General features: G+C 39.7%; 1 protein-coding gene across 6 annotated transcripts in view; it reads left to right on the forward strand.

Moving 5' to 3' along the window:
* Positions 1-85: 85 nt before the first annotated feature.
* LOC131877971 (uncharacterized) overlaps positions 86-14,002 on the forward strand; it is an 18,637-nt gene continuing 4,720 nt past the window's right edge. Inside the window, exons 1-6 of one of the 6 annotated variants that reach the window (XM_059223830.1) lie at positions 181-337; positions 4,729-4,898; positions 7,507-7,735; positions 7,916-7,984; positions 9,685-9,699; positions 10,303-10,795. In XM_059223830.1, the coding sequence (XP_059079813.1) occupies positions 4,742-4,898; positions 7,507-7,735; positions 7,916-7,984; positions 9,685-9,699; positions 10,303-10,507 (675 nt within the window). In that variant the 5' untranslated portion in view covers positions 181-337; positions 4,729-4,741 and the 3' untranslated portion in view covers positions 10,508-10,795. Of the gene's footprint in view, positions 338-4,728; positions 4,899-7,506; positions 7,736-7,915; positions 7,985-9,684; positions 9,700-10,302; positions 10,796-12,910; positions 13,046-14,002 lie in introns of those variants that run through there. The other 5 variants (XM_059223832.1, XM_059223831.1, XM_059223833.1 and 2 more) reach the window with 5 other exon arrangements.

Below are 14,002 nucleotides of genomic sequence, written 5' to 3' on the forward strand. Positions count from 1 at the left end.
ACCTCAAGGAAGAGAAGGGCTCTGTAAATCGGCCGCTCACGCTTTCCTTCTCATTCTGTTCCGGGTGCCAAGTTTGAGAGAAGATAAGGAGAAGAAGGGGGAGAAGAGGGAAACGTTCCACGGACGAGAAAGGGAAGCAAAAGCCCACACACATTCATCCTTGGCGCGAGAACAGAGATCCTCGAATGGCATCGGTTGCTCCTCCCTCTTCTTCCGTTGGTTAGTGGGTAGTTCGTTTGGTTGGTTGGCCTGTGGGTCCCACAATTCTAGGCCCCGAGATGGAATGAGAGCCAGCCCAACTTTGGAGTTAGTCTTGGTGAACATTGGGACCGTCAAGGTAAGGTTTGGAACTCTCTATACCACGTACCATTTTTCCTTGCCAGTCGCAGACTCGCAAGATTCGATCATTTCAAATCGCTCTTGTGTGATCACATGACGCCAAAGCCAAAAGCAAATGGTTCGAACTTTGCAAATGCCATTAAATTTGAGGAGTCAATTTTGCATGACCAATTTGGCTGAGATATTTCTTAAATGACAATTTCCACTATCGGAATCTTAGTATTTCATATTCTAATTTTTAGCAAGTTGGAGTGGATTTTAGTAATCCTCCGTTTTCATCGTCTCCAAAAACCTGAACCCCTCAACAAGTGAAGGTTTAAGAATAAGGGACATCTTTGGACCTTGGTCCTCCAAAGGCCCCCCTTTTTACGGGATACATATGCAAATCTATAGCGCAAGCAAAATCTTTGAGTTTTCGCACATGCCTTTAGTGTGGGTTTTCTCACTTCTGTCTGAATATCTAAAGCTTCCAACAAGAACTCTCAATATCTGCAGATTAAAAGTCTCTGAAAGAGCAAAAAGACTACAGGGATGTCTAGATACTTTGGGCCAAGATCGGCATGCAAGAACGGCAAGCAAGAACGGATCAACATGGACACTAAACAAAATTTGGCAATATTGCGCTCATTTTATATGTGTATTAGGAAACTGATAGCTTTTTACACTTCTTCACGTTTCGACCTGATTCTCAAAAGACAACCATAAGCATCTTCTTACCCAAGACACCGATGTGTCGTGCCTGTTTATGTGAAACTTAGTGGCCTTAAACGTCGTTCAAAATGTAAGATAAGTGGTGTTTTAGTCTTGCATCCTTTCTATTCAGAATGACACAATTTGACGCTAATTTTGGAATAAGATTTTAATTGAAAGGTGGCCTTTCAATCAAGGACAAGGGACTAGATAGATACTTGTATCCTTGGTCTATGACGGACGTGAAGTTAGTGATGCCACCTCATGTTATTCAGAATCAATATGCATGGTTGCACGACTGTTTCTTGATACAAGGACGAAGTTCTGAATCAATAGGGCCAGTATAAGCATAATCTTGCCCCCAAAATATCTGGACAACCTTGCGGTTCAAAGTCCGCACCAAAAAAACAGACATTTTTTCATTGACCTTGCTTGGAATCCGGATGGTTTTAAACCCATTTTGTGCCGCACAAAGTCTGGTCAGACTGGTTTATAGTCCATTTGGGTAAAAGGATTTAGATGAGTTGGATGACATGGACCAAGAAAAGTTTTGGAAAGAAAAAGTGCCGGAGAGCCTGGTCCCAATGTCCTCCCAAATGTTGAACGAGAACAAGGCCAGGATGGAGGGAAACACGTTTTCGGACTTGATCCAAAAATGCTCCAGAATTCTAAAGGAGGGGAGGAACCCTTTACTTATCTTTTTGCAGCGGAGTGTGGTTTATTGCATAACTTTTATGATTGCTGTTGGACAGGCAATAGAGAAAAGTTCGATCCAAACACCCGAAATGGAAAGCAGTACTCATGGTCAGCTAGGCTAAAAAGAAAGCACAAAGGCAACAAAAGATCTTGTGACCTTTGGGTTGAACCAATTTCCACTCTAGTGGTTTTTTGTATTCGCTTGAATTGGCTGTCTGTGAAAAGGAACGTATTGGAAAATCTTGTTGGTCCAACCCTATTGTTCCATCTTTGAAACTTTCTTTTCATTTCGATTGATAAACTCACAACTTGGAATGAAAATGGCTTTGCAATGTTTCTTAAGGGTCAAACATTGCATTGCATAGGACTCACATGGACACATTTTTGTTCCACGTTCCAATCCAACAAGGTAATTGGAAGCTCGTGCTCAAGACACATCCATCCTCTTTCGTGGCCATGTGTACATGAAAACTTATAATTACGTGCTGACATGAGACAGATCTATCATTACAAATTACAAGTATCCTCTCTTGGCTCTCCCTCCGTATGCACCAGGAATTACCCCGAAGGCTCATGTGGGAACACGGCCTTCATTGGAACCGAGAGCTCATTTGATTTATGTGCTGAATCTTGAACATCCTCATGAAAAAAAGACGAGGAAAAAGTTTTGAGCATTAAACTTTTACAACTCAGACTTGATCCATTCGGTTAACCTGATTAAGAAATTCCATTCCGAGCAATCCTAGATTATGTCCCGAACCGAAAGTGCACACACAACGTGGCTTCGAACTTTACCCTCCAGTCATCTTTTGTTTTGGATCTGTACAGACAGACAGGGAAACAACCGACCTCTCACGAAACAATGACGCCTCAATTTCCGTGACACGTCACGCCCAAAACGCAACCATGTCATTCATCAGGGAATACAGAATCCAATCTCTGGACACATGACTGGATACATGATACATACGCTAACTGAATCCGTCATTCATTAAATGGAGCACAATCCTCTCTAGAGAAATTAGTGTTGATAAAGTGTTTTAGTGGACAACGTTTCGACATTTGATCGAATAGAAAACCTCTACAAGCTAATAAAACTGACGGTTTTGACGATGTACGAATAGTGACTAGAAAATTACTGAGTAAGCAATATATGTATAAAGAATCGTACTATGGGAACACGTACAATATTTAATTCTAAGCTTTTTTTGTGTCATATCGTTCCTATCAAAAACTTTCAGTTCTTCGTAACCATGCACTGTAGTCGCTACTTATTATTCAACTCATAAATACGCTCATTATGTTGAATGTGTTTGAGAAATATATTATTCAGCCAAACCTTTTAATGACAACCTTAGCCTAGAGGTATCAAAGAACCCTCTAGGCTGTGTTCCAGGATTGATTTCCCAAAAATGAAATGCTACGAAACATCCCTTTGAAAAGTAAATAACCTGCCAATCACAGCTCAAAGTTCTCAACACGGAGGTAATAGTTCTTTCGTAAACAGATGCATTGATTGCACTTTCCTAAGCTTTGTTTTGAAACTTTATTTGATGCCAAGCCACGTTCGAACTGCAGCCAACTTTTAGTGTCATTTTTGACACCCCCCAAGTCTAGAACCCAAAACTAACAATAAAGATGTTGCGGTGTTCAAGTCCAATAACCCGATGGTAGAGTGCAAATTTAAATGTTCCATGAAGCCCGAGCCCGAGGGAGACATCTAATCAATACTCCACTCACCTCCTTTCGAGGGTAGCCCCTAAACTTAGTGCACATAACCAGTCTATCAATATTCTTCCACGTATCTTGAAGGCTTACATTAAGCCGAATATGGAACATGGCTCCACATTTGGCCGGTTGTTATCTTTCTCTCTCGTTCCCATTGCCACGCATTGTCATGGCTGATTAGGACCAATCCAATAACGGAAATCTCGTTGTAAGCAGAAGGTGGTCTGTTTACCCGTGAATAGTTATCTGTTTGCGTTTATAATCGAACCTTGAATGTTCATTAAATGGCTGGAGGTTCGTCAAAAAATCTCATTAGTTAAGCCTTCTCCAAAGGCAATTGTATCAAAATACAGTATAAATCCCTATTGTGAAAAAGATTTTGTCCCAATCATGACTCTACAGATGCCATGGGTTTTCTCATTAAAGCCATTAGTTCATTTAATCTGTAGACAGTGCATTCCTCGGGGATCAATTGAGACCAAAATCGGGGGGAAATATGAATTCAGTGAGACAAGCAAGGGGATAGCGACTTTCAAATTTGACGACAGATACAGGGTGACTTAACAGATGATTTTGAGGGTGGATCTAAGATTGCTTTACCAAGGTTAAAACCGAAAGTGGATGTATGTGGAAAGCAAGCTTCTGACCTTTGAGAATGTCGAAGCGATTTACATGGATTAACCTTAGCAACTAACATGTGTTACTCCTAAATAAGCGTATTTTAGTGTATTCTCGACTAAACCACCAAGTTAACCAACCAGACAAGAAATGTGGAAAGCAGGTGTTCATAAAAGTCCAACTAAGAACAAATACTATCCAAGGCAAACCATCCCCAAAGGTCACGGATGTTTCGTACCAATGGCAATAAAAGACGCAAATATTTGAACTAAGAGAACGAGCACACGGACACGCAAACATTCCATTTTGTGTGTAGAAACCAAGCAAGCCTGTCATTCTGTCATCGCTTTAGCCACGACAAACAGGACAAATGATAAACGTGAATGTGTTTCAGACACATTTCCAACCTGAACGCCACGCATTCCTGGAACAGTCCGAGAACAATTTGACTCCAAAAATGGCTCAGGAATGGAGGGCAAGCCTAAACTTAAACTTGACTTCTGACTTCCATGTTTGGTCCATTTTGCGTTCCATTGCTCCAAAAGACAAAATGGTGAAATTCAGGACGAAAAAAAATTTACATTCTGTTCTTAATGACAACTTCGCTCGAATTTGAAAAGCAATTCAAGTGTGCAAATGTCCTCTTTTCATTTCTAGGTCTTTACCAAGCATGAATTGGCAATTGAAGACATCATGGAAAGTGCTGGTTTTATTATTAGCCCTCCAAGTTGCGTCATTCCTGCCTGAGACAGCCAGAGGTTACGCAATCGATGATGATGGGCGTAACCCAAGGAGTGGCGACGAGAATCCACAGCCTTACTATGAAGGTTAGTACCAACTCAAACAATTTGAAATGTATCAATTTCTAGTGACATTTAGGTCTAACAAAATTTACCTTACTAAACTGACCTTTGAAGCTCTAAGCTGCACTTGCAAAATTGGACTGATTCAGTTCCTTGAGATTGACGAGGAGAACATCTTGGTAATATATTATATCTTGTGGGCCTATTCTTTGTCATTATGAAATGCAAGAAAACTTGTATATACTCACGTACGTGTGGTAAGAAACACTCAGAAGCAAAACGCAATAACTCCGCAGAAAAAAATATTGGAATAGCAGGTCTCGGTGGATCCAGTTTTAATGGATTATAAAAAAGTCACATGATGACGTCATAAATGAAATACCATTAATCTGAAATGCACTTATCTCCGAGATGTTTTTTTAAAATGGCATGGGAAGCATAGAGGCTATGAAACTTGATATTTGATCAAGCCAGCAAAGAATGCTTGAAGTAATTGGTTTCTCCAGAAGATGCAGCAGATATTTTATGCGTCAGCTCGAATAGAGACCCTAAATCAGAAGCACATGTTTACCCTAAGTCTACCGAAGTTGAAACAACACAGCAGGTAATTCAATCACGATGCATCAAAACCATATGGGACACAACTCTTAGTGTGCCTTTTCTTTTGAGAGCTTGAGTCACACTTTCCTGCTCCTTTTGAGAGCTTTTTTTCTAGAGAGAGGATGCGATTAAGGTCTCCTTAAGCCATGGGCGTTTTGGTGCCCAGAATCTCAATCCAATTGAGGGGAATCCGTAAGCGGGAGGAAATGTGGCGTTTTAGGAACCCCGCAATTCTCATTAATTAAGGAAATAATTGTACCCTCAATAACGGTCCCTCTATGTGTAAAGGGTGCACAGCCAGGTCTAGCTCGTTAGAAAGTTCCGTTTTTAACAACGTGACGAAAACGCAAGCCCGTCAAATTGTGTTTTCTATATGATAAGACCAAAAATATGGAACGGGCTCAAGGTCTTCTGTCCCATTTCTCAGTGTTTATGGTCTCATACCAGTCAGAGGAGTTAGAACTCTTTCTGTTAACGGCTGTGATCTTGGAAACAAAATGCCCATTTTAGCTAAAATTCTCCGTTTTTAAGACCTATAATGGACCCATTATGTCCATTTTATGGCCCTCTTGACCAAATCAATAAGATAGAGTTTGCTCTCCTTGGAATTGAGGGCTTTGGTTCCAATTTTTGGGGTGAAAAGAATGAACTGTTTTCTTGGAAGTTGTACAATATTTGCTGAGCTTTTCACTGAAACACAGTTCCCAAGATGAGAGAGGCGGCCAAATTGGAATTGGTTCCAATTTGTATCAAACCCTCGTTTTGCCCTGGTTTTGGCCACAAACCATTGGTCAGAAAAACTTAACTTAAAGGGTCACTTGAGTAGTGAAAATGAGATTGGATTAGTGGACAAATCTTCCGTTGGAACAGATTCAATCAAATGTGGGTCCACCAAGAACCATTTTTGAGTGCAGCTGCCGAAAAGCTGTTACAAAAAAAAATCAAAGTGCTATAGAAACACACATTTTGGGCAAAGACAAGGAATGCCAAAACTATTTTGCAATGTCATTAACATACTGCATCAACCAATGGACCCTCAATCAGATTCTTTTGCAATAAACTTCAGTTTTGAAGCAAAAGGTAACATTTTTCACTCACACTAAAAGAAAAAAACGTCAAAAATATAAAACAATTGACAAGCGCCTTATAGTGATGTATCGATTTATGAATTCACAACTGACTTGACTTTTCAACCAACGGATTAGCAATTAACGACGTTAACTTTTTGGTTGATGAAGCCCATCACTGCACGCAAGTACCATGATATGACCTATCTACTGAGCAACTACTTGCTCTCCTTCTTTGGTAATTCTGGACTTTACGACGCAATGCCATCAGAAACTTTTTACAAGGCTGTCAAGATCCTTTTCAACTGCCATACCTTTCCACCACACGACTTCCAGTGCTTTACAAAAACGCCTAGATACTTCAAAGCCAATAGAGTTCTTAGCATTTTCGTCAAACTTGAAAGAAAGAGACTGAAACCACCTTGGATCGCCTATTTCACTTGGAATGGTGGGTGTGCATCACGACAAGAAGACTCCTAAGCGGATAAAGTGAAGGGCCCATTTCCCTGACGGATTCTTTCTTGTCTATCCTTTCCTTTGTTTTTACGTTGGCTCGTGTTTGTCCCTCATTATTTGGAGCTGGGTGAGAAGGACGCAATGTGGGGCTGACCAGATCATAAATGAGCACAATGGAGACAATATATCCGAGCTAATCCCTGGAGAGTACTCTATTCTTTGGAAAATTAGCTCCATGGAGCTGGATGTCCACGACCTTCCTTGCTTGGCCAAGCGTCTAGGGACCCTCACATAAAATGGACCGTTCCCGTGGAAGAGAAAGAACAAATGGGTCTAACTGATGTCCTCAAAGACATCCTTCAAATCATGTTTTATGCTAAGAAAGTATAGCTTAAAGCTTCTGTGGGTAATGCAATCGATGTCTATTAGTTATTCAGGTTAACCTGATTAGTGAGATGCCAAAAAGCATCCACCACATTATTCACCGACTTATTTGACATTGCTTTCAGACCCATTGGACGAGTTTTCGATCAATGGGTACCCACAAATCGGACCTTTTGGCGACGATTATCTATCCCAACCAGATAATCATTATGACTACTTTGAAGACAAGGATGGCCCAATCTCGTCCGAAGAGGAATCAGCTGAATCAGCTGAACATCCAGGCTCGCCGCTCATGTTGGAAAACCACACCGATGACGAGGGCTCCTCTGCAGAGGATCTAAAAACGGTTCAAAAGTAAGTTAGAGGCCTGAATCAAACATATCAATATGTACTTTTCTGCTAACTAGAGCATGCCCTACACTTCACCTCAAATCGTATCATTTTCGTTCAAAAAGAAGGATAGGGAAAGCAATCTGTTAGGTTTCGGGTTAAAATAGAGAAACTCGCTCTAATACGTTTTACTCTTCATCACAGGCGCTCGTTTATGTCCTCTTGGTTTCCCCCCAAATTCGTCCCTTCAAAGGAAAAGTTCAGAAGGAGCGGGTAGGAATTAACCGACAATCGTTTGTTAGTATGTTGTGTAGCTGCATTTCTACATCTCCTTGTACAGTACATGATTGTTTTAAGACATTGGAATAGAAATTGGGTTTAATGACTTGTGTTTGATCCCATATCTCTTCAGAATCGATGCATGGTTTCTTCCTTGACCATGTATCTCTTAAATGTGATTTCAAGTAGAAAATGGTGGTGTCTTGTTACTTAGACCCAAGGATTAGTCCCCACGCAAAGCCCTTTAAAAGCAATAAGACAAAGTACAAACAGTCCATTGCTAGAAGTGGTCGCTCACTCCTAAAACATTGCGCAAAGGGACAACTGTGGACCACACATTCCATCTACCTAAAGCCCAAGTGGCTAGTCTATGAAATTGGCAGAAAAAGGACAGGAGTGTCTTAAAGCACAGAAAAGAACTTGACGGTCTATTGAGAAAAAGACCTAGAATGAATTTAAACCAAAATGGAAATACTTCAGTCAGACCTGTTTTGTGATTGTAATTGTACATTTAAACTCAGAGCTGTTTTTATTGTAGTTCATTAGATTTTAGCAGAATTAGTTATGATTTTGGAACTGCACATTACAATTGTCTTTTTTAAGAATCAAGTTCTTGTGATTGTATCTCAAAGATGTTGTTCTACCCCTCTAAACATAGTCCCTTGCTTCCATCTATCAACATATTCCATCCATGTTGGTCAAAGGCATGCCATAAATAAATAAAAAGACATAAAACCTGGCCCAACAACTGGAAGAAGTTTGATTGAATCGCATTAAATTGCCATACAAAAGTAATTGAATATTTGAAAAATCAAATTTAGAAGGAGAGTTTATTGATATTGATTATTTACTTTCATTTCAAAAGGTACCATCCCCCCCTCCTTCCGCCCACAACAAATACTTAAGGTTTAATCGGGCTGAGGCTAGACGTGGGTTTATTTGTTGTAGGCGGAAGAAGAGGGGGAGATGGTAACTTGGAAAATGTGGCTGTACCTTGCCTGAATAGTGCGTTTTGTGAAGGTAGTTGAATGGCATTTGCCTCCAGGCACTTTCGGCTTTGTTCCATGCCTTAGTTCATTATCTCATAAGGAGCCTAGGTTTTGGAGAATACTTTGGCCTTTGTCCTGGTTTCTGCTGGGTGTAGAGTCTCCACGAAGGACCTAATTTCATCTTTCAAAGATAAGGATGAAAAGGTAAAAGAATTGGTAGTGTATAATAGTTACATGTTTTTACTCTTGATGAGACATTTTTGAAATAGTTTCCTGTTGGCGATGAAAACAGTGAATTGTGGTTTTCAAATATTATTGAGAAGTTCATTACATTAGCTGTGGTAAACTATTTTATGGCAATCAAACACTCGAGCGATGCCATTGTTTTTTTCTTTCCAAGTGCTGTATTATTGGCAGAAGGATCCAATCATAATCATGAGTATGATTAGTTTTTCTTATTATTTTGAGGCCTTTTATGTCACTCAATGTATTAACCTTGGTCTGGTCCGGTGAGTTGTTGGTGTTCAAACCCATCTGCAAGAAATATCATCCCATGTTTCACTTTCTCTTTCTGCGCCTTAGTAGTGTAGCCTTATGTCCTCATTCAATGATCCACTCCATATCTAGACCCAAAAAAGGAGTTATGTTCAACTCGTACTCAAGCGCCTTTTCTTCTCTTTCCCTAAACCTTGAACGCTGCATTAGGCGACGACGATATAGGTAAATGAATTCTTTTTCCCACACATTTCAAATGTCCCGCCTTCGTTCATTCGTTTGACGAAACTCGCTATTCACTTTTGATACTTTTCGTCGCTCTTTCCTAGTTAGTATCTATGGCTTTCCAAGAACCATTGTAAACTGGACGAGAATCAATGTTTGCGGTCTTTTTCCTCTTTTGATAGTAACTTAACAGACTACGCAAGCTAGTTTAAAGCTCGAACGAACCGCTTCAATCATTTTTCTCAAACCCCAGGTAAAATAGGGGTGCAAGATTAATTATTTCTCTTACCTCAAAGTTAGCATCTTCCTTTCGCACACTCTACGGAGCTATGAGTAGGCATAACTTTTGGCTCAATATTTAAGTCTGATTGAACTGAAAGTTTTAAATTATTTCCAACTCATTGTTCAACTCATAGTTCAACCCTTGCACAGAGTGTACTCATTGAACTGGTTTCACCAGAAAATATCGATTTTCGTCCGCAGTACTAGGCTGTTCTTTCACATTTGGAGTGGTTCGTAGCGTTTGAAATCCATCATACATCACTGTACTTACTTGGAAATCCTGGCTTTATACGCTCTTTTTCTCTCGCATATTTCTTGCAGACGAGGTTGGTTTTTTAATCTGGGAGATTCTCTGGGTGGCGAGCGGGGCCGAACTAGCTACCTCCGACGTCATCACCCGTTCTGCTTCTCTCACGGAATGAGTTGCACGATGGCCCCGAATTCTTGTTGCAACGACTCGGTTTGTCGGTGCAACTTGTTCGGGTCCAACTGCAAATGTGACAGACCTGGACTGCTGTTCGGATAATGAGAGAGAGAACTGCTGATCCAAGATCACCAGCCCTATGGACCAGAACCGCTTGAACGACTACTTAATCATATAAGATCACTTGGCACTAAGCATAACAACAACAACAACAACAACGATAAGAACAACAACAACAACACAATGTGAACGATCCTTCCACCTGAGTACTTGAATAAATGGTTGTATACTAACATCATACGCCACAGTATTAAAACATACCTAATAACCGAGAGCATGCAAATAAACTTAGCATTTCAATAAAACGATTCCTCCATCTGCTGTTTATAACACCACGTGTTTTTCATTGATCCTGATACCTGGAACAGGTTACGACAAGCAAGCCTTCTCATGCCTAGAGCTCACCAGAATTTCCAAAGTTTTGAAACCATTCCTAGCCACTGTGGCCTAAATGAGAAATTCAGTATAAGATAATTAAAATCGCTAATATGTGTACTTTTTAACTCAAGGAACCACGAGGAACAATTTGTATGAGGTGGCATAAATTTTTATTCATGTGAACTTAAAAATCTATATAATATACTTCAAAGACAGCTTCAAGAATTTAGGCACTCTTTTTTGATCTTACTTTACTTCGGATGTTTTGTTTAGGAACAATACTTTAGAATTCTAAAATATTTAGTATAAGGCACCTTAGATTTGGTGTTTCAAATCTATCAAGTTTGTCTCGTGCTCCAATTTTTATTGCAACAACCGTAGGCCAGAGAAACTGCTTCGGGTAACAAGAGGAAGAAAGTCTCTTCAAAACTAAATTTCCTTAAAATGTAGCTGGGCATTTTGACAAGCATGCTAAATGGTTTCTAATGAGTTTCATTTTTTGCTTCAATGCAAGTTTCCACAATTAATGCGATAAAACTGCAAAGGTTTTGAACTCTGCTTAAATGTCATAATATTTTCTAGATAAATTATTATACTTGGCGAATTAATTTCATGAATTTCTGGGCATTTCGATCGTTAATCAGCATTTATTGATTTTTGACCCTCAAAAATTTATTAAGCTAAAGATAAAAAAACGTAGTCTGAAGGGCTTGATAAGAGTCTTGAATCAATTCACGCAAGTAATCTGGGGGGTGAAACAAAGTCCTAAATGTCTCTCTTTAGCGAAGATTGTTTTGAAAATGGCTCGATCAAAAAGACCATTCTTATTGAAAGTGGTGATGCTGATCCTGATTGTCTTTATCTATGATATCCCAGTGGTTTTTCTCGGACTTCCTTAACATTGCTGAGAATGGGATCCCCAACAATTCAAGACGGAAGAAGGGAAAAGGCTCATGCATTTTTTATCTTCCTTCCCTCATCACCACCAAAGTGCTTAATGAGCTTCCTCCCAATGTAGAATTATGGAACCCCTCATCTCGCATCAAGGTGGCTCATTTGACAAAGAGCACTAATCGTGCCATTCATTGCATTACCATGCCGTTACAATGCCTTATTGATAATACTGCCTAATGAGCCAGATCAGTGTCAGCAAATGATTTACATTAATTCTTTCCTGAAAAATATCCAAATATCCAATATGGCATATTTGTCCGTCTTCATACTTGTCAAAATCGGATCAACATGTTTTCCGGGCTCCTTTCGTTAGATTTGAATTCCTAACATTGCCTCGATTCGTCAAAGTGAAATGTGATTGCCTTGTCAAAATTTGAAAAGGTTTTGCCATTTTTCTTGCGAAAGAGCCCTTTCAAAACGTAAAGAAAATTCATCGAGAAAAAGAATTGCTTCTAAAGTTACAAAGAAGTTTGAAGCCTTCCAATTGACAAGACAGGAAACAAGAACCCAGGTATTAAAAAGCAATTTCGAAGGCAAGGAATCTTTTGGTTCGTTTTTTTTTCTCTCTCGATTCAGGCTCCAACAAAGAACGTCAGATTTAAGATCTCAGATGGAGAGTGAATCTCGATAAGTTCATTTCAGGGGCTTATTGTGCCAGTAGGAATGTGCATATCAATTTTTTTTCTGCCAATCCTCAGCACTTTCCATTGAAAATTTTCCCAGGATTCTTTTGACAGGATCCTTCTTCTTGTTTTTTCAATCTGATTGATATCTGGAGGACATATTGGAAACCGAGTGGGAAAGACTTCAAACTAAAGATCTTCTACAAACTGGAAAATATGTACAGTACTTGCCCATTTTCAGTACCGTTATTGAAATCTTGTTTTTAGCATCAAGCAAGCCTTCGATGAAGCTTGGCACTCTTTTTACCTCCATCTAGCGGTGAGCGTTCAAAACTACCGTCAAAAAGTCAATTTGCTTGATTCAACCTTTTATTGCGATGACCATCGTGTTCTGTTGATAGAAAATCCATCATTAGTCACTGTCAATGAGACTGTTCCAATAACCGGATTGTCAAGCGAGTTTTAATTGGATTCCCCTCCTTCTATTTAGGCGGTACAGCATGTTTCCCAATGAGTTCGTCAAGAGGCGGCTTTGCATTCGGCCAACAATGAGCTGCAATCTAAGACCGAACTCGTGTTGTCCAAGCACGACTTGTCGGTGCAACTTGTGGGGACAGAACTGCAGGTAAGCTCAGTGTTACTCTCTTTGGTCATTGCAGCTATTAGTTTTCATCTAGTCATAACATTCATTTGTACTTTTTGTTTTAAAAATTCAACGATTGACCAATCAGAACGAAGGAACTTCTTATGCAATCGATGTCACTTTCTTTTCATGAAGTTTAGGGATTGATTGAGACTGGAGAATAGTACAGTGTCGGGTCGAGTCTTTTTGATTTTCTAATATTTGGTCGGACTTGGCTCAACATTACTAACGACTGATTTAGGATAAAACCATGCCAGTAAATTTGAGCATGTCTGTGGTTAGACCGATTTTTTGGTGCCATTCATTCTATTGTCTTTTTGGAAAATATCATCGCATCCAACTGTGTCGCTTGTACCAAAATAGAAGACACAATTTGTTTTTAAATATCAATTTTGAGGGTTTTTTGTATTAAGTCAACTGCTGAGCTGTTTGTTTCAATTTTCGCTTTGTTAGGATTCTTTCCAACTTGACAAGCTACCCCTTTTTTTGGTTTGCTTTTTCCCAGGCTTTTCTAACCACTACAGGGAATGTAATCCCGAGTGCTATTAAAATGAAAGGTTATAATTCGTCTATTGATTAGCTTTCAATCTTTATATGATATTTGGTCCAGCAACAAATTTGAGTTGGCAGACCGAGCTAGTCCTTGAATGTAGGGTTGATCTGGAATGCTATCAAAAAACTGGTCCAAGTCTGACTTGAAAGATGCTACCGGATCAACAAGGCCTACATATTCCCTACGAATATTAGAGGGAAGCAAATTAAACAATGAAGGAGCCNTCGGAACCAGGGCTGCTGTAAAATTCGTTCTTGATCTTGCATCTTCATTCCTGTACCCTACCTGGTTTGTATTGGGAGCCCTAACAGAGGTTCTTCAGGCTGATTTTCCGGTTCGAAACCCATAACCAGTAACAATGCTCTGGAAGACAACCCAAACATTCA

Source organism: Tigriopus californicus, chromosome 3, assembly GCF_007210705.1.
Source record: "Tigriopus californicus strain San Diego chromosome 3, Tcal_SD_v2.1, whole genome shotgun sequence".
Classification (NCBI taxonomy): Eukaryota; Metazoa; Arthropoda; class Copepoda; order Harpacticoida; family Harpacticidae; genus Tigriopus; species Tigriopus californicus.